Source organism: Natrix helvetica (genome assembly GCF_964273705.1).
Source record: "Natrix helvetica genome assembly, chromosome: 1".
Classification (NCBI taxonomy): domain Eukaryota; kingdom Metazoa; phylum Chordata; class Lepidosauria; order Squamata; family Natricidae; genus Natrix; species Natrix helvetica.
Window position 1 is genome coordinate 19804560 of NC_138548.1, and position 21186 is coordinate 19825745.

Below are 21186 nucleotides of genomic sequence, written 5' to 3' on the forward strand. Positions count from 1 at the left end.
AGTCTTTCAAGGGCGGATTTACAGTCATAGACCTTATCTGGCTTGGCGAGCTGACAGGCTGATATCTGCAAAACTTGGCAAGGAGTCTCGGAGAATCAAGAACCAATTAAGCGAACTAATTGTCTCCTGCAAACTCCACTCCCCTTTCTCTCCTCTTTTATTTCCTCTGGGAGGGGCCATTCATCATCCACCTGTGGCCTTACTCCCAAATCGACCCCTGTTCTTTAGCTGTTCCCTTCATCTGGCAATTCTGCACATGCGCACACTGGGAACAGGCTCCAGCTGTTCATCTGCCTCACTGATGTCTGACTCTGAAGGCAGCTGATAACAGGCATACAGCTCTGTCCCCCTCTCTGCCTCCAACACAGAGCCCTCCTCAGAGCCTTCCCCAGACTCCAGGACTGGCCCATGTTCCTCCCCAACCTCCTCACTGTCCGAATCTGCTGCTAGCTCTGCTGGCCGCTGGTGGGCCACAACAGCTGCTCACTTCCAAAGGACCAATTCATATTCTAGGGAACTTGTTTGCAAAGATTTGACCAAACCCCAAAATGTTAAGTTCAGCCCCTTGACAATGGCAGACACTTCTCTGTGCTGACTTTTCAGGAGGTTGAGTAACTGGGCTTTTCCCCCCAGCACTTCCGTTTCTTTCCTCCCACCCTTCACAGATTTTTGAAAGAAGGAACTTTTGCTGCTTCCCTTTTTTTTCCCTTCACAAGCAATGCCAACAGCGCAAGACAGCAAAGCTGACAAGACCTCTTGAAGTCTTCAAGGTATGGTGTGAGAAGCGTTGGGGTGGGTGGATAAATAACTCCCATATATCTTGTGGGCCAGTGTCTTGAAAAGCCTTCCTCAGATAGCAGCTGGAATAAACTACTGGGGGCAGAATGGGAGTGCAGTTACTGTACAATAGAAGAGAATGGGAAAGCAAAACACCAGAACCGGTGGGTTGCAGTTTTAAAAGTTACACCGGATTAGATTCAACTCCACTCTCAACCTTTCAAGCTTAATGAAAGGTGACTTAGGGTCGTTCACCATCTCTCAGATCAACCTGCTGTAATTGGTAGGATTGTTATGAAGTTAAAACTACCAGGATCAACTTGAGGTCTTAGAAAAAAAGTAGGATATAAAGTTGATTGCATATGTGTATAAACCATCTCTCAACCATCCAGTCTGCATTGTGAGAGAAGTACCCAGTGAGTTTCAACGGCTGAGGATTATTTGAAGGTGTGTCTTCCTGGTCTGAGTTCAGATATTACGGACATTCCAGGCAGCTTATTTAATTAATTCCTCCCTCCTTTCCCCCTTCCCCCATATTATCCTTCAACAAATTTGTGAGGTAGCATGTCTTACAGAAGTATTAACTGACACTAGTCAACTGTGATAGTTGTAGCTTGGTAGGAACTTGAATCTTTCTGGTATTGGTCTCACGGTTAGACTCCAGAGTGGGACTGTTCGCCTCATACCCTTCGCCGCCCCTTATTTGCCCCCAGGGTTCCACCCCAGGCATTAACTTCTACCATTTCTCCTCCGCTGAAAGGACCCTAGCTGTTCGCCCTGGGCAATGGGACCCAGCCTCTACAGTCCCAGGCCCTTTGTCACGGGCTATTTGGTGAAATATTGCTCACCCCGGCCTTTTGGGCTCAGGAGACAGTTCACCGCCAGCCAATTGGAGGAAGGAAAGGGAGAAAGAGAGAGAGGGAGGGAGAAAGTGTTACGTGTCGAGTTTCCACTCCGGGGGTTGCCAACAAGGGGTGGTGAAGGGTACGAGGTGAACAGTCCTAGACCCTTAAACTCTAACCCCTTGATCAGTAACCCTTTCCATTCTGTTTCTGAAGGCACAAACTCAAAACCCACCTGTTTCAGCTAGCCGACCTGGCCTAATTCCAGCTTTCCCACCTCAGTTTTATTTTTAAAATTTTATGATTGGTTTTATGGTCGAAGTTTTTAATTTTTATAAATTCGTACAGGAGCTATTTAATCTAATTTTAGCTATGTATACTATTGTGTGTATGGTTTTTTAAATTTATACCTGTACACCGCCCCGAGTCCCTTCGGGGAGAGGGGGTGGTCTAGAAATCTAATAAATTAAATTAAATTAATTAAATGCTTCTGTAAACAAAATAAGTTGTTCATTAGTTTTATCAATGTTTTATCAATCGACCTCCTCCTTGTGTATGTTTCAGTGTATGTCTTTGTTATATGTTTGTTTTGTTTACATATTTATTTCGTATGTTTCGTTGTACGCCGCCCCGAGTCCTTCGGGAGAGGGTGCGGCTAAGAAATAAATATATTATTATTATTATTATTATTATTATTATTATTAGTAGTAGTAGTAGTAGTAGTAGTAGTAGTAGTAGTAAAAGTGATGTTAGATGGTTCACAGTGAAGGAGAGGCCAATGTATGTCTTTTGGACATGACTATAGAAGTGAGCAGGGATGGCTTTGTCAGTGGTAAAATTGTTAGTGAAACATGAATGCCCAGGAATGAAGAAAAGTGTGAGAAACACACTCCAGATTGCCTTGCCTTGACTTTCTTTGGTATAAGATGGAGAGGTGACTTTCAAGATTCTACAATTATGATCTAGATTAATCAAGTTTTAGTAAGAGAGTCGGGTGGAGTAGTTCCGGCTAAGATGCAAAGGCAGCTGGCTGACCCTCTCTCTCTCAGCCCCAGGAAGGAGGCAATAGTAAACTACTGCCAAAAACTGCAAGAATATGCCCAGATAATTGCCAGGAATCAAGATTGACTTGAGGGTGCAAACTTCATTTCAAAGTTCTAGTATTTGTTTCCTGACATTAATAGCAAAATGGAGTTTTTGTATTCAACAGCAACTGCCTTTCCCTTTATTTATTGGCCTCCTAAAGACATCTGATTGGTTTTCATTGGAATCTGAGGGTTGGGCTTAATGGCTTGATCTAGATCTTTTTTTCGAGCATGTTAGCTATGTGGATCCACCAATTTTTGGGCTTCAAAAATTGCAGCAACGGGTTCGCTGCTCCGTTGCTGGGTGGGCATGGTCTAGTTGGCCTCCTGCACCACGGGGGCAGGATTCGTCCTTCCCAGGCTACAGAGGCTTTCCTTGAGCCTCTGGGAGAGCAAAAACTGCTTCCCCTGGGCTCCAGAGGCCCTCCGGAGGCGGGAAACAGGCCCATTTCCAGATTTCCAGAACCTCCAGTAGGTCCATTTCCCCCCTCCCTGAGCCTCTGTGTAGGCCCTGCACTTACCTGGCATGATGAATGGGCAGTGTGGAGAGTCCTCAGAGGAGCGGGGTGGGATGGGCGTGGCCAGCCAGGGGTGACATTTGGGGGTTCGCCGAACTGGGCAGAATGCTAGCTAGAGGATCGCCTGAACCCGTGCAAACCCTCAGCAGCCCACCCCTGATCCACCTTATTTCCAGGCAATCTTATCTTTGAATGCCAATCATATGCCAGACCATTTTTGGAAATGCACGAAAATGTGATTAATCGCCCTTTGGTCTCATTCATTTGGACAGTCTTTACTAGCCACTGTGTGGTTCCCCATATTCCATTTTCTTAAATCATGAATTTTTAGCACTCCAAATCTTACAGATGTGATATAAAAATCTAAATTTGTATTTCTGCCAAGAAATGGCCACATAAGGGTGGAATTAAGCCTCTTCCTATTCTGCACATAATAATATCAGGGTTCCAAATAGCATCCAAAAGTAAATCAGAGTCCGAGGCAAAGGATTCCTCAATGTTCCAATTTATTAAGAGAGTCGTGTTGGCACATCTGGGAATCCTTTGCTATTTGGAGCCCTGACAAATAGTGTTACCCACTGCATTTTTCACCACATAGAAATAATGATGATGATAATCCATGGAAAAGCAGCTTCAGCTGGAAAAGGCTTAGAAAAGCTTCCTCATTGCAACCAATTGTGCCATGTGAATACAGTTACAGGATCTCTCGTACAGTTGGCTTAATTGTTGTAAGAGTCCTTACAAACAAATAAAATAATGAAAATTGAGAAGGGCTCCTTGGCTGCCAAATCAAAACCATGATACAGAATGATCTAGCCTTTTTGCCATGTTATCGTTGAGGTTGGAAAGACATTTAGAAGGATTTAGATGCAAATTCATTTTTATTTTTATTTTTTAAAACCAAAGCATGAAGTGACATTCAGATATCATTCAAAATGTGTATACTGTTTTTTTAATAAATATTGCGGCACTCTTTTTTTTTAAAAAAAGAAATTGAGTGAAAATTCATATAGTATAACCCAAAAGAGCATTATATTGGGAAATTATTTTGTGTGGGGAGGGAAATGTGCAAAAATTAGACAAAATTGCAAAACTAACATACATACATTTTGAGATGCTGGGCAAAAAACAACAACATCAGGGTGCTGACTTTTGTAAAAGACCATCAGGTTTAGCAGAATTGCATAAATGAGAAAAAAGAGAGGAAATTAAGACAGCAGATTTGTAAAACATGGGAATTAGGATGGATTAGAATTGACAGATTCATCCATTTGCCACATACATGCCTCCAATTTGCCTTTATGTACTGTAGGATGTGGGGACTTCTCGCCACTCTGCTGTTTTTCCCCCTTGGATGCCTTGTGGATGGTGCATGTCCCAGGACCGTTTTTAACCACTTCAATGAGACACCGTGCCTGAATTTGAGTATCCAGAATCCTTATCCCAAAGTTAATTTCACTATGTGGAAACAAGTGATAGAGTTGGATCTGTCCAAGAACAACATCCCAGAGTTATCAGAATTGGAGTCTTCAAAAAAGTTGGAATCGTTGATTCTTCACAATAATAAACTAAAGAAACTTCCTTCTGACTTCTTTGACAAAACGCCCAAGCTGAAGGTCCTGCGTTTGGAGAAGAATCAACTTAGCTCTCTATCCATTGAAAAGTCCTATCACTGCCTGAAAAAGCTCCGTGTGGACTGTGACTGCAAGGTGGCCTTTGGCATTTTGGATTATTGCCTCAACTGCTCAGACCAAGGGACCCAATGCCAGTGCTCCACTTCGGGAAGACTGGATAATGTAACGGATTACTACAAGAATACCTGCTCTGCTAGCACTGGGTATGGTCTCTATGTTGGCATCATCGTACCAATTTTGATTCTGCTTCTGTTGGCCGTCCTGGTTTTCTTAGTGATCCGGAGGAAGAAAGGGGCCACCAACATCCAAGAAAAACGACCTTCCAGCACATCTGAAGGCACTTCTGGACAATCGAGGTACATCAGCCACTTACCTCAGCCCAGGAATGCATTTCAGGACAGTGAGTTCAACAAAAACTATGAGAACATCCTGAATGAACAATCCAAGGGTAAAGTGGGCAAAATGAAAAGCGGGCACACCAACCACCAGAACCGGAAGCAGATCAAAGCCAAAAGGTGAGCAATCAGGAGGCATCATGTCTTGGGAAAGCACATTACATCAGCATCAAACTAAAAAAAAAAAAAACCTCTTCGCTTTGCATGGTGCTTGCAAAGGGATGCCCTCCAAATAGGTGGGTGGAGGGTCATCACGGCCCATTTGGGGCCAGGTTTTAAGAGTTTTAAAGAGTGAAGTGGGTGCCTTAAGCAGCTTCAATGTATTTACTCTATTCTGGCTTGGGCAGGCTGAATATCTAGAATATTGTGTCCAGGTTTAGCCTTAAATTTTAGAAAGGACGCTGACAAATAAGAGCATGGCAAAGGACAACAAGCTGATAAGGGGAAAAAGCAAATACATGAAAAATGGTTGGAAGAGTTGGATATGTTTACCCTGGAGAAAACAAGATGTAGGGAGGCACAATAGCGCTGGAGGGCATCAAGGGGAATTTGGAGCAGAATAGTTGAGAGCAAGTACGTATGTCCAACTTTTTGGCATGCCTAGGCTGCGTTGGGTAATGAAGAATTCTCTTGAGTGGCATATAAATATAAATAAATAAATAAATAAATAATATATGTATGTATGTATGTATGTATGTATGTATGTATGTATGTGTGTTACAACCCCTGGTATGCCCAAATATGGGAGGGAGCTCACTACTCACCCTTTCTGTCCTTCGGCTCATTACAGAAAACCATCCAGGCAGAAAACCATATTTTTATTTTTAATGTTGCCTTTTTATATTTGTGTTGTATTTGTGCTGATAAATAAATAAAGAGAGACTAGTATAGATCTATTTCAAGCTATTTAGCTCTCATCAGCTAGCCATACCCTTACTGGGATTTGAACCTGGGCTGTATTACATATTAGGCAGGAGTCTTAGCCACTAAGCCACAGGCTCTCCTCCTTATCAGCTGAGCCAGGGAAATAGGTATGTATTTGTGCTACAACCCCTGGTATGCCCAAATATGGGAGGGAGCTCACTACTCCCCCTTTCTGTCCTTCGGCTCATTACAGAAAACCATCCAGGCAGAAAACCATATTTTTATTTTTAATGTTGCCTTTTTATATTTGTGTTGTATTTGTGCTGATAAATAAATAAAGAGAGACTAGTATAGATCTATTTCAAGCTATTTAGCTCTCATCAGCTAGCCATACCCTTACTGGGATTTGAACCTATATATATGTTGTATTTGTGCTGCTAAATAAATAAATAACTAAATACAACACAAATATAAAAGGCAACATTAAAAATAAAAATATGGTTTTCTGCCTGGATGGTTTTCTGTAATGAGCCGAAGGACAGAAAGGGGGAGTAGTGAGCTCCCTCCCATATTTGGGCATACCAGGGGTTGTAACACAAATGCATACCTATTTCCCTGGCTCAGCTGATAAGGAAGAAAGCCTGTGGCTTAGTAGCACTTACATCGGCCTAATATGTTTCCCCCCCCCCCAAAAAAAACCAAAGAAGCTGCCAAATTCTTCACTGTTTGAATATTTTCAGCATCCGTTCTGCACCTATTAGGCTCTCAAACAGGGGCATCAAGCTCAAGACCCGCGGGCCGGATCTGGCCCACGGGGTGCTTAGATCTGACCAGTGGGGCCACCCTGGGAATAGGGAAGGGCTGGAAGGCGTGCCTCCGCCAGTGTAAATGGAGCTCGCGCGGCCTTCCCAGGCTTTGTTTTTGCTGGAAAGAAGGCGCTGTTGCTTTTTGCTGGCAGAGGGTTAGAAACAAAACAGAAGGAGAAATGTTTCCCCTTTTGTATTTGAGCATCCAAGAAGGGACAGGAAGGGAAAGAGGAAAGACAAAGAAAAAGATGGAACGATGGGAAGAGAGGAAGGAAGGAAGGAAGGAAGGAAGGAAGGAAGGAAGGAAGGAAGGAAGGAAGGAAGGAAGATTATAATGAGGGAGAGAGGATCTGAGGGAAGTCCTGCCTTAGCACTTGGCCACCACAGGTGCCCCTGACACGAATGATATCAAGCTGCCCCCCCTCCCCCGAGGTCAAACACAGCCCATACGTGGCTCTCGGTGAAATTGAGTTTGACACCCCTTCTCTAAAACAATAAGTGTTCTTTCAGAAGGGTGAAAATGCATTTCATCTCACAAAGCAATATGTACCCAATTTAAGCAGGACAAATTGCATTTTTAGGAGAAAAATAAGTTAGAGAACTTTAAACCAACGGGTTTTTGTTTTTTTTTAAACTTGGCCATGTTAAGACGTGTGGACTTCAACTCCCAGAATTCCCCAGCTAGCTTAAAGCTGCCAAAATTGAAAAGCTCTGCATTAAACCTATCTATCTTCCCCCTAAACAAACGTAGAGATCCAAAACACCCCTAGTGACCCCTTCTTAAGAGTCAAAAGCACGCAACTTCGTTTTCACAGCTCATTCCAGTTGTATAGAAGAAATAAAAGGGGACTTCTACAGCAGCCTCTTGGTCCAATCAGCTGCTCCCAGAATGTTAAAAAAATTAAAAGAAAAAGAAAAGACTCTGTTAAAAGCAGCATCAGTTCCCTGTCTGTCTGAGAACTGGAATTGAACTTCTCTTTTGTTATGTTCTGAGCAGTGGTGGGCTTTAAAATTTTTTAGAACCTCTTCTGTAGGTTTGGCCTGCTTTGTGGGAGTGGCTTGCCAGCCATGTGACTGGGTGGGTGTGGCTTGGCAATCATGTGACTGGGTGGGCGTGGCCAACTTGTAACATGTGGTGAAACTCACTTAAAACGCTCTTGCTTAGCAACCAACATGTTGGCTCAGGAACTCTGGCATTGAAGCATGCAAGTCTTAAAGCTGTCAAGTTACAAGACCCTTGCACCCCTAACCCTTTAGAAAAAAAACCCAGGGGTGTTCAAACTTGACAGCTTTAAGACTTGCGGACTTCAACTCCCAGAATTCCTCCTCTGGGTCTTCATCTTGATGATGTGCGGACAGGCGGGGGGAGGGAGCTGGAACCGGTTCTAAACGGCACTGTAGATTTGTGGAACCTCTTCTATAGAAGAGGTTAGAACTGGCAGAAACCCACCCCTGGTTCTGAGTGATCCAGAGCGATGCCCTTTTGGTCATATAATCTGCAGCTATCTACGATTCTGGGTCATATACAACTGTTGCTTGATTTGTGCATTGCGACTTCAGCATAAACGAAATCATTCTGGTTTGAAATTTGTAAACAGCATGAAGAATAGATGGGGTTGTGTGGTGGGTGGTTTTGTTTTATTTTAAATTGCTTTTCATCAAGGCACATCTTGAAGTATCTTTTTAACCTGAACTTCCCCCTTTCTGAATTCCTGTTTACATAAGGGAAGTTTGAATTTTCATTTCAGAAATAGATTGTGTACACTATCGTTTGCTCCATTTTTTTCAGTTAATTTGCAATTCTGTTTTTCCTAATATTCCCTATGGGTGCATAGATAAAACACTACAAAAAGGGGGTGGTAATTTGATGATACATATAACTGCATCATCATTTTTTGTGTGTGTTTTGCATCTTATTGATGCACAAATAATGGTCAAGATGCAGTTATAGATAGTCCTCATCTTACGGCCCCCACAATTGGGGCCTTTTATGTTTTGGATTGGAAGAAATATCCATCCGGGGTTCAGTTCCAAGTGGGGGGAAAGACACTGGAAACATGGTGGCTGCTTGGAAAGATGGCTTTAATGGTGGACAGGACCACATGCTTCAAGATCTTGGGCGAAGGAAAAAAGGGAAGAGATGCTGAGAGTGCCTCTGTTTTATGCCCTCTCTGGGATTTTGAATTTGAGCTTGTTATTCTGATTGGTTGTCAGACTCCCATGGGGCCATGCAGGGCCAACTCGGTAGGCTGTCCTGAGTCCCAAGCTTGGTTGACTCTTGCTGGGTGATGATGTAATGAAAGGGCTTTGGGGTTCCTATTATGGCTCTGCCTGAAGGGGGTAGATCTTTGTTATGTAGAATAGACTGGCTCAGGCCCATTGACAAAGGTGGTGGTGGGGGGATGAGTTTCTGCCTCCCTTTTAGAAGAAATATTCTGCCCTTTTAATATTTCCTAAAATATTTCATTTTTCTAGGGGGGGGGCTAACTTCCTACAGGATGTGAATCCTAATCAGATCCAGTTAGTTTGTCCTGTGGCAGTGGGTTGTGGGATTTGTAATCCAAAATATCTGAAGGATATATTAGCTGGTAACCCCATCTAACTGGCTTTCACATAGTCTTCTCTAATACAAAAGCCTCCTTCCTCTTCTGGTTGAGAGATTGGTCAATTTCCCGAAAATTTCCAAATACCCGTAAACATAATCTGAATGAGATTAATTGAGTTAAGAGATACAGCAAGGCAAAAGAGGATGTATAAACACATCTTGTTGTTTTTTTCCTTCTCTGGGTTTGTTTTACTCCAGTGAGGTCAATCAAATTAAAAACCGAAATCAAAATGAAGAGCCCAATAAAAAGTCATAAAAGAACAGACAGTAGAACAACCGGCTTAAGGATGAAGGAACTGAAAGAGAAATTCATCTGTAGCTTCTGCTAGAATAGGAGGGAAGGGGCAAGGACCAGGTTTGGAAACGCATGATCCTCCAGGGCTGGTTTCACACAACACATTACATTCTCAAACTGAATTACTTTAACACCAGACTGCAGGGGGTCTCCAACCTTGTCAATTTTAAACCTGGCGGACTTCAACTCCCAGAATTCCCCAGCCAGCTTTGCTTTGCTGGCTGGGGAATTCTGGGAGTTGAAGTCCGCCAGGCTTAAAGTTGCCAAGGTTGAAGACCCCTGCCATACTGCAACCTTGTGGCATGTTTGCCCAAAGAAGTATGTTATATTATGGCTAAACATGATGGGTTGGTTCATGCTACACCTTAGGATTGCTTGGGCCCTGGCAGATCACCCAGTTTATAGACCCACAACCTACCAAATACCCCATGTTAGTCTAATGTAGGATGTTTTATGAACCCAGGTCCCAATTTACCTCAGTCTTCTTAGGGCTTCTGGGAACTGTAGTTCAGCAACAGCTGGCAGGCCTCTAGTTTTCCTCTCCTACTAAAGAATATAGAAATGCTTCAACTTAACAGCAACAGGAACGAAAGCCCTGTTTTCCTGGGTCTAGACTGCAGGATGAACAAGAGAATGAAATCCCAGAAGAAAGAGGGTGGGTGGGTGGGAATTGCGGATATGGTCTTGGGCTGAGGATAGAGATGGAAAGGATCTGGCTATGCACTCCTTTGCTGCTTCTGCCATTTAGGTCGTTTTGCATAAAACTTTATATCTATCACAATATCAAAGTTATGTATAATATTAGATAAACACACTATTCCTAAGAGAGGGACGCAGTGGCTCAGTGGCTAAGACGCTGAGCTTGTCGATCAGAAAGGTCGGCAGTTTGGCGGTTCGAATCCTTAGCGCCGCGTAACGGAGTGAGCTCCCGTTGCTTGTCTCCAGCTTCTGCTAACCTGGCAGTTCGAAAGCATGTACAGTATAGTCTTTATTGTCATTGTACAAAATAAATACAATGAAATTGGTTAAAATGTAAAAAATGCAAGTAGAAAAAATAGAGACCACCTTTGGTGGGAAGGTAACAGTGTACTGGCCGCCTTCGGTGTTTAGTCATGCCGGCCACATGATCACGAAGATGTCTTCGGACAGCGCTGGCTCTTCAGCTTTGAAACGGAGATGAGCAGCGCCCCCTAGAGTCGGGAACGACAAGCACATATGTGCGAGGGGAACCTTTATCTTTATCTATTCCTAAGAAGGCTGTAGGTACATAGATGGACAGCTCAATAGAGTTATGGGGCATGTGACTTTCTAAGTGATTACAAGCAATTTAGAGGGGAATGCAGTCTTTTATTTTGAAAGGCTGATCAGGATACATAGGCAAAACAACCATTACTTATACAAGTTTGTGATGGGCTGCTGTACAAACGTGAAATCTCTGGGGATGCATAGATTAAAATGTAATTATTGAAGTAAATGTAATAAGCAAAGTTCATTACATCTAATAACCCAAGTTCATTACATCTCAAAGACTCACATAAGAGTGTATTGATTTGTGGACACACCCTAGCTGCAATGAAGTCATTTGTTGTATAAATGGCCGAGTTACACAATTTCATGAATCGTTTTAGAGACTTGTGGTAATGCAATGTTTGAGAATTTCTGGGGAAGTTAAATTAAGATGGCGGTCCCAAAACACATTAAAAAGGACAAGACTTTGGTTGTCCAGATGTGGTCATCATGTAGACGACAGTATTTGACACACACACATACATACATACCGTATTTTTTGGAGTATAAGACGCACCAAGATTTTGAAGAGGCAATTTAAAAAAAAAAGTTTTTGCATTGCAGACCTCCCGTTTTTTGTCAAACAAAGGTCATGCATAGCCTTTAGGAGAATTATAGAGTGCTCCCGGGGGCTGGGGGGGGAAATGGCCTGCTTTTCGCTCATTTTTGCCCTCCCCAGCCCCCAGGAACACTCTGGAAGCCTCCTAAAGCCAATGCACGGCCATTTTTGCAAAGGGGGCGGGGTTTCAGGAGGCCAAAAATGCTATATTCAGTGTATAAGACGCACCCAGATTTTCAGCCTCTGTTTTGAGGGGAAAAGGTACATCTTATATTCCGAAAAATACGGTACATACATATAAGAGTGGGCTTCAAAAATTGCAGCAATGGGTTCGCTGCCCCGTTGCTGGGTGGGCATGGCAATGGTGGGCGTGCCCTAGTCGGCCTCTTGCACTACAGCAGGGGGGAGGGCATTTTTCACCCTCCCCAGGCTCCGGAGGCTTTTTTCGATCCTCCGGGAGGGCGAAAACTTTCCCCGGGCTCCGAAGGCCCTCCGGAGGCCAGAAACAGGCCTTTTTCTGGAATCTCTGGTAGGCCTGTCCCCCCCCCCCCCCGCCAAGCCTCCGTGCGGGCCCTGCGCATACCTAGTATGATGAATGGGCTGCGTGGAAACTCCTGGGAGGGGAGGGGTGGGCGTGGCCAGCCAGGGGTGGCATTTGGGGATTCGCCGAACTGGGCACAATCCTAGCTAGAGGATCGCCCGAACCCATGCAAACCCCCAGCAGCCCACCCCTGCTAAATACGCACAGACATTTGCACAAACATCCTTGGACACATTTGGGTTGTAAGGATCAGTGGAAGTTCTAAGCAGAGCGGCTGTGTGATGCCATTTATTTCTAAAATAAAGAGATCCATCTGGAAGGAGCCCTCTTGAAGTTGTGCTGCATATCTTCCACCCTTTCCCTAGAAGTCCACGTTCTTAGCAGGCTGAAAGAAAATTTATTTTCAACATTTCCTAAGATGGGGGGTAGGGATGGGAGAGGAGAATTTCCTTTAAGATACTCAAGTTTGTAGTATCTTTTTTTTTAAATTGGTCTGTGTGTTTGGCCTCTCTGTTGACTGCAACCTAATTTCTCCAGGGTTTCCATTAAATCTCGAAAAACAACAAGAGGGGGGACCCCCTTCCTTTGAGGCTACTCTAAGTATAAACAGCCAGCGAGCTTTAGAGAGATGGAAATGTCTGTGTGTGAGAGGAAGCTACAACGTCAACAGTAAAGCCTTCCACAACTGCCAACAATCAAGTCAGCTCAAAAATGTGTCTAGACAAAGTTGACAAACTCAAATTAAGTTGCCAGGCTCCCTGAGAAAAAGGTAGCATTTACTGCAGGGGAAGACCACTTGCAAAATTGTACCGCATAATATTACAGGAAGTCCTCGACTTATGACCGCAGATGAGACCTGAAATTTTGTCGCTAAGTTACGTGGTTGTTAAGTGAATTAGCACAGGTCCATGCCCACTTTTATGACCTTCTTTGTCACAGTCATTAAGTGAATCCTGCTTTCCCCACTGACTTTGTTTCGTTGGAAGCTGTCTGGGAAGATTGTGAATTGCAGTGGTATGACCCCGGGTGGCTACGGGAACGCTGCAACCATTGTTAAGTGCAAGGGCTGGTCATAAGTTACAGATAGTCCTCAACTTATGACCACAATTGAGCCACGGATTTCCATTGCTAAGCAAGACAATTATTAAGTGAGGGGTTTTTTGCCCCGTTTTATGACCTTCCTTGCCACCGTTGTTAAGTAAATTATTGCAGTTGCTAAGTGAATTATTTTATCATTAAGCAAATCTGGCTTCTCCTCCTTGATTTTGCTTGTTGGAAGTCAGCTATGAAGGTCACAAATGGCGATCACATGACCTCAGGACTGTCATAAACACATGCCAGTTGCCAAGGGTCTGGATTTTGATCACGTGACCATGGAGATGCTGAAATGGTTATTAGGGTGAAAAGGTCATAAGTTCAATGCCATTGTAATTTTGAACGGTCATTAAACGAATAATTGCAAGTCAAGAACTTTGTAACTTTAAATTAATGGCCGAATGGCTATATGAATGATCGTAAGTTAATCAATCAATCAATCAGAATAAAGCTGGAAGAGACCTTAGAGGTCTTCTAGTCCAACCCACTCCTCAAGCAGGAGACCCTGCCTAGACCAGGGGTCTCCAACCTTGGTAACTTTAAGCCTGGGAGACTTCAACTCCCAGAATTCCTCCTCTCGCTCTTCATCTTGATGATGTGCAGACGGGCGGGGGGGAGGGAGCTGGAACTGGTTCTAAACGGCACTGTAGATTTGTGGAACCTCTTCTATAGAAGAGGTTAGAACTGGCAGGAACCCACCCCTGGCCCCGATGATCAGGTGGGCCCGCAGACCAGATCGCCGTGCCTCAGCTGTGTTACTCCCCAGAAGTAACATGGAAGGTACGTTTTGTTAAAACTGCGCACGTGCATGGAGCTCATGGAGCGCATGGGATCATGCGAAGCACGCGATCACTGAACCGGTTGTTAAAGCAGCAGGATCCCATTACTGTCTGTAACAGTAACAGAGTTGGGAGGGACCTTGGAAGTCATCTAGTCCAATCCCTTGCTCTCACAGGAGACCTATACTGTTTCTGATAAATGACTACCCAGTCTCTTCTTAAAAGCCTCCAATGATGAGGCACCCACAACATCTGGAGGCAAGCTGTCCCACTGGTTTATTGTTCTCACCATTAGGAATGTTCTCCTTAGTTCTGGGCTGCTTCTCTCCTTGGTTAGTTTCCACCCATTGTTTCTTGCCTTGCCTTCTGGTGCTTTGAAGAATAGGCTGTTCCCTTCTTCCCTGGGACAGCCCTTCAAGTATTGGAAGACGGATACCATGTCACCCCTGGTCCTTCTTTTCACTAGTCTAGGCATACCCATTTCCTGCAATCGTGCTTTGTTATTTTTTAGCTTCTAGGCCCCTAATTATTTTTGTTGCCATCCTCTGAACTGTTTCCAGAGTCTCGATTGACCCAAGCCTGACAATTGACTCAAATCTTACAATTGACTTGGCTGCAGCTCTTCCTCCTGTCTCCCAGGGTTCTCCTCACAGCCCATTACAGTTAGAAATGCCCACCGCAAACATTAGCTTTGCAAAGCTTTTTTGAAGAGTCATTGAGCTGTGGCAGCATCCACTGGTCATGTGTTTCTCAGCTTTTTCTCTTAACTAATTTCCGGTTGGGCAAGCTCTCCCCCCCCCCACTTTTCTCTTCCTACCCCACCCCCACCTTTTCTCTCTCTCTGCTTTGAGTAATAGCCAGGAAAAGGAATGGAGAAAGTCCCCAGTGAAACTCTACGCCTTGTTCCCAGCAGCAACTTCCTGGGCAGAAATGTGCTTCTTCAATTGTGCTTAAAATAGTCCACCACAGAGAATTTTCAAGCTGCTATTTTCAACCCTGGATCATTAGGGCCAGCTTCCCCAATCAATATAATGGGTGGCCATTACAGGTTATCCTCAGTTTACGATCAAAATTGAGCCCAATTTTTTTTGTGGCCAAGCAAGATAGCTGTGAAGTGAGCTTTGCCCCCTTTTGCAAATCTTTCCCATCTTTCTTGCCGCTGCCGTTAAGTGAATCACTGCGGCTGTTAAATGAATAGCACAGTTGTTAAATGAATCTGGCTTCCCTGTTCACTTTTCTTATCAGAAGGTCGCAAAAGGGGGTCACGTAACCCCAGGACACTGCAACCGTCGTAAGTATAAAACCAGTTGCCAACAGTCCGAATTTTGATCGTGTGACCATGGGAATGCTCAAATGGTTGTTAAGTGTGATTGTGATGGGAGTAGCCCGCTCCACTTGTTTCAGTGGAAAGAGCCTATTTCGGCCAAATAATTTTGGCTGCATTGGTCCAGGAGAAAACCTTTGGCTGTGCTACTTCACCTGGGACCTCAGCAGAGGACTGCTACGTTGGGGGTAGCCAACCAGGTAGAGAAGATCTCCAGGCTGCTCAACATCTTGGTTTTTAACTTTTCTATTCAATTTTTTTTCTATTTTTTAATTTTTTTAGTATTTGTTTGTTTGTTTGACTTCTTGAGCCACCCATTTCAGCAAAACTACTCTGGGCGGCTCTTAATTCAAAACATGTATTACAACTAAAATCTTACAAACGTCTTAAAGCAATAAAAACAGTAAAAAAACATTTAAAACAGTAAAAACATTAAAACTTGTAATTTGAAATATATACAAAGCGAGGCGTCTGGCCTGTTAATGATATAGCCAGGAGGTGGGGCCCTTAGTGCATGTAGCGCCCCAGATTTGGGTGCATAGCCAAATTTTTTAAAGCTTTATGGAAAAGCTTACATTTTTATTATATTATAAGCCACTGAAAGTCGCTGTGTCGGCGACATTAGAAATTTAATAAATAATAATTGTTGCAAATCCTGAAACACCTATTCAAATACAAGCAGAAACCAAGGAATCCATATACACATAAAGAAATAATTAGATTTCTACCAACACCATAATGCTTTCTGAACATATGTCTCTCTCCATTATTTTTAAATGAGGGTGAAGCACCTTTCCACTTTTTGGGAAGTGTGTGAAACATCTCTCCATGATGAATTGCAGATAGCAAGCCTCAAAATGGGATAAAATTGCATTTCTTGTCGTTAGCAGAGGAAGGAGGATAATTTGGAAAATAATTAGTCCTGCAGGGAGCTTAAAGGTGAGATAAGTTGGAATATACTGTATATCTTCCAAGCTTATGGGGAGAATCCATCGAAAAGACCACTAGCTAATGATAGATGATAGATAGATAGATAGATAGATAGATAGATAGATAGATAGATAGATAGATAGATAGATAGATGATAGATAGATAGATAGATGATAGATATAGATAGAAAAATAGATAGATAGATAAATGGATAGATGATAGATAGATAGATAGATAGAGATAGATAGATAGATAGATAGAGAGAGAGAGAGAGAGAGAGAGATGATAGATAGATAGATAGATAGTAGATGATAGGTAGATAGATAGATGATAGATAGATACTTAGATAGATAGATAGATAGATAGATAGATAGATAGATAGATAGATAGATAGATAGATAGATGATAGATATAGATACAAAAATAGATAGATATAGATAGATAAATGGATAGATGATAGATAGATAGATAGATAGATAGATAGATAGATAGATAGAGATAGATAGTAGATGATAGATAGATAGATAGATAGATAGATAGATAGATAGATAGATAGATAGATAGCAGACTTATATAGCGCTTCACAGTGCTTTACAGCCCCATCTAAACAGTTTACAGAGTCAGCCTATTGCCCCCAACAATCAGAGCAGTGGTGGGTTCCTACCAGTTCGGACTGGTTCGGCTGAACTGGTAGTGGTTTGGCAGCCTGGGTTGCTGGAACCAGCAGCAACCCAGGCCTGCCATGCCCCCGAACCGGCTCTCCAGGCTGCCATCTTGTTTTTTGTTTCTGTGCATGTACAGAACAATTTTTATTGTACTGCGCATGCGTGCGTGCACACCCATGAGCGAACCGGCAGTAGTGCCTGCCAGAACCCACCCCTGAATCAAGGTCTTCATTTTACCCACCTCGGAAGGATGGAAGGCTGAGGCCACCTTGAGCCGCTGAGATTCAAACTGTCAAACTGCAGACAGCGGGCAGTCAACAGAAGTAGCCTGCAGTACTACATTCTAACCACTGCACTGTCACAGCTCTGTGTGTGTGGGTGTGCGTGCGTGCGTGCGTGGGTACTGTACGTTCAAATTTTCTTTAATTTGAAATATTAATGGCTTCACAGAGAGCTTCATTTTCTTGGCTGTTCTGGTGTTTTTAAACATTACTCATTAATTTGAATGTAAAGAAGTTGATTTCTCTATATCATGAGTCATTTGATCTAGGGCCAATGTTTTTCAACGAGCTGGCTGGGGAATTCTAGGAGTTGAAGTCCACACATCTCAAAAGTTCTACACAACTCTAAAGACTCCTTACTTCATAACGTGATTTAACATCTTTGTATTATGTTTGTAATATTAATTGCAGTTTTTATTCTGTCTAGCCTGTGCTTAGTTACAGGTGCATAATGAATAAATTTGCTATTCTAACAGCTCCCTTAAAAGCCCTCAAAATGGTCCCCAAAGGAAAATAAACCATTTAAAAGAATAATACATACTGTATTGGATCAAAAATGATAGGAGGATCAAAATCAGGAGTGGGTTTTTGCCAGTTCTAACCTTCCAGCTCCCTCCCCCCGCCTGTCCGCACATCATCAAGATGAAGAGCGAGAGGAGGAATTCTGGGAGTTGAAGTCCACAAGTCTTAAAGCTGTCAAGTCTGAACACCCCTGGGGTTTTTTCCCCCAAAGGGTTAGGGGTGCAAGGGTCTTCTAACTTGACAGCTTTCAGACTTGCGGGCTTCAAATGCCAGAGTTTCTGAGCCAACATTTTGGTTGCTAAGCAAGAGCGTTGTTAAGTGAGTTTCACCACATTTTACAAGTTGGCCATGCCCACCCAGTCACATGGCCGGCAATCCACCCCCACCCGGTCACATGGCTAGTAAGCCACGCCCACAGAGCAGGCCACACCAACAGAAGAGGTTCTAAAATTTTTTGAAACCCACCACTGATCAAAATGATTCCATAGGGAGGAGGCATGATAATGATCTCTTTTCTTTGGGGGATTTGGGGCCCTCAGGTCTCCATCGGAAGGTGAGAACAGAGGTTCTTCTGAAGACCATCAGCCCGTCTACGCCAATACTCAGGAATTATATTACAACTATAGTGAGAAGCCTGTCCCGGAAGCAGTAGATGATGTCTACATTGTTCCAGACCAGTGATAGCTTGGCTTCATCAACATTGCTATGACCAAGGATGACCCAAAACATCTCCTGGGCCTTTCCTGTTGCAATGCCCGTTCTTCAGAACACCATATCCCAACTCATATGGCCACAACTTGCTGGCATTTTGTAAATCACTGAAGAGCTAGATACGACCTAGAGATTGGGTGAAGACCATCACTGTGGCTTTCTTTAGCATGGTTATGGTGATGTGGTGGAATGGATTGTCTTCAGGCACCATTATGTTATCTTCTCATTGTTGTTTACCTTGATATTCATTAGATTTGTTTTGTTGTTTTGGATTACCATATTTTTCGGAGTATAAGATGCTCTGAAGTATAAGACACACCTAGCTTTTGGGGATGAAAATAAGGGGGGGTGGAAATCTGCCTCTGCCTCCCAGCAATTTGCCTCCTTGCAACAAACAGCAAACAGTACAGACGATATACACTGTGGTGTTACATTTCAGACTATACTTGTACAGATGCTGTTAAAATTGATGTGGCTTTCTGGAAGTATAGTTATTCTCTACTATTTAAAAGAAGATACAATAGCACTGGGCCTCTTCAGATCAAGCATTTATTTTAAAAAGCTCTTCATTTTTTAAGTTGTCTAGGACAATAATAAAGCAGTCTTTAAAAACGTAAGTCTAATAATTTGAACATTCTACAGGCATTGATAGTTATTGACTTCCCTCCTTTCAGCAAACAGCAAACAGCCTGATTAGCACAAGAAAAAAAAATCTGCCTCTGCCTCCCAGCAATTTGCCGCAAACAGTGCAGCAAACAGCAAGTTTCACTTTCAATTTCTGCAGGGGCCTCCCCCTCATCAGCTGTTTCAGGCTGCAGGGATTGCCATAGCCTGTTGCAACCCCTGCAAGCCCTATTTTTCCCGTTTGCTGCAAGGAGGTAAATTGCTGGGAGGTAGAAGCCAAAGGGTGGGGGCTGGTGGGTGGGTGGGGCTACATTCGGTATATAAAACGCACCCAAATTTTCACCCTCTTTTAGGGGGGGGAAAAGGTGCATCTTTTGCTCCAAAAAATACGGTACCTATGTTTGCTACCTATGAGGTAGGAGACCTTCTCTGATGTTGCCCCACACTTTGGGGCATGTTAATCCCCAGAGGCAAGAGGAGCCCCAATACTTCTGGTTTTCCGGATGAGTATTAAGACCTGGCCCTGCCAATGAGGATGGGAGTCTAAGAAGATGATGTAGACCAGTGTTTCTCAAACTTGGCGACTTTAAGTCCTGTGGACTTCAACTCCCAGAATTCCCCAGCCAGCTATGCTGGCTGGGGGATTCTAGGAGTTGAAGTCCACAGGACTTAAAGTCGCCAAGTTTGAGAAACACTGATGTAGACCTAGGGATGGGGTATGGCTGGAGGACACTCCCCCCCCGCCCCCCGTTAACCTTGAATTCTTTAAACTTTGATTTTCTCTTTGAACTTGTAAATTTTAACCTTGTTCTTAATTCGGTTTTTAACCGTGTTTTTAACCATGTGTTTAAATTGTTTTATGATGTCGTGGTAAACTGTTCAGAGTGATTTAGGGTAGATGGGCAGTATAGAACTGTAATAAATGTAAATAAACAAACAAATATAATAAATGAATAAATGGCCATTTTGTGATGGTATTTCATTTCCACGAGGATCCAGTTTGTGGTTTAGTGTCCTGGCCTAGAAACCAGGAGGCTGGAGTTCTAGTTCTGCCTTAGGCATGAAAGCCGGCTGGGTGACTTTGGCCCAATCGCCAGGAGACGGTGAGTTCTAATCCCTTCTTAGGCACGAATGTCGGCTAGATGTGACCTTGGGCCAGTCACTGTCTCTCAGCCTAACCCCACTCACCTAGTTGCTGCTGTGGGGAAAATAGGAGGAGGAACATTAAGTGTGTTCACTGCCTTAAGTTACATAGTGTTTATAAAAGGCAGGATAAAAATCTAACTAGAACAACAGTGGCATATGAAGATCGTGAAACACTCTTCTTATATGGCTCATGACCTCCTTTCTCCTCCCTTTATCAGAATGAAGTATTTACAAGATCAGCTAATCTACTGCCACCCTTTCCTAGAATTAATTTTATCATAATGAATGTTTTTGTTTAAACCATTCCCTGATAATGCATCATATCATTTCCCTCCCAATCCACACCTGTCAGCTCCCCCCCCCCAATTTCTTTCTTCATCTGTAGGGGGCAGTGTTGCTCTCCTTTTAGGGCAGAATCAGGAAGAAAGAATGGCTGCGCTATCTGTATGTGTGTTGTTTTATGTAAAGATAAATCTGTCTGTGGTTAATCGGGCCTACTCTCAGGTAAGTGTATGCTGCAGGGTTCAATATCTCCAAAGCACATGAGAACAGAGTAACAAGTAACAGGTGGGAATTATCAAACTGTCTGATTCAATCTTCTCCAATCTAGAATTAAGGAGAAATTTCCTGGCAGTGAGAACAATTAATCAGTGGAACAGCTTGCCTCCTGAAGTTGTGAGTGCTTCAAACATTGGAGGTTTTTAAGAAGGGACTGGACAGCAATTTGTCTGAAATGGTATAGGGTCTCCTGTTGAGCACGGGGCTGGACTAGAAGACCTCCAAGGTCCATTCCAACTCTGTTATTATATATTCTCTATTTTATTCTCATCCATAAAGGACTGCCTTAATTTCACCAGCCCTAATACTGTACAGCAGGGATGAAATGCTACCGGTTCGGACT

At 43.3% G+C, this 21186-nt stretch overlaps 1 protein-coding gene across 1 annotated transcript; it reads left to right on the forward strand.

The window, feature by feature from the left end:
• Nucleotides 1-677: 677 nt before the first annotated feature.
• On the forward strand, nt 678-20097 carry LRRC25 (leucine rich repeat containing 25). The gene is made up of 4 exons (XM_081960010.1): nt 678-770; nt 4535-5371; nt 18344-19705; nt 19849-20097. Exons 2-3 carry the CDS (start codon nt 4536-4538, stop codon nt 18483-18485), a joined length of 978 nt encoding a protein of 325 aa, XP_081816136.1. The 5' UTR covers nt 678-770; nt 4535; the 3' UTR covers nt 18486-19705; nt 19849-20097.
• Nucleotides 20098-21186: the final 1089 nt, after the last annotated feature.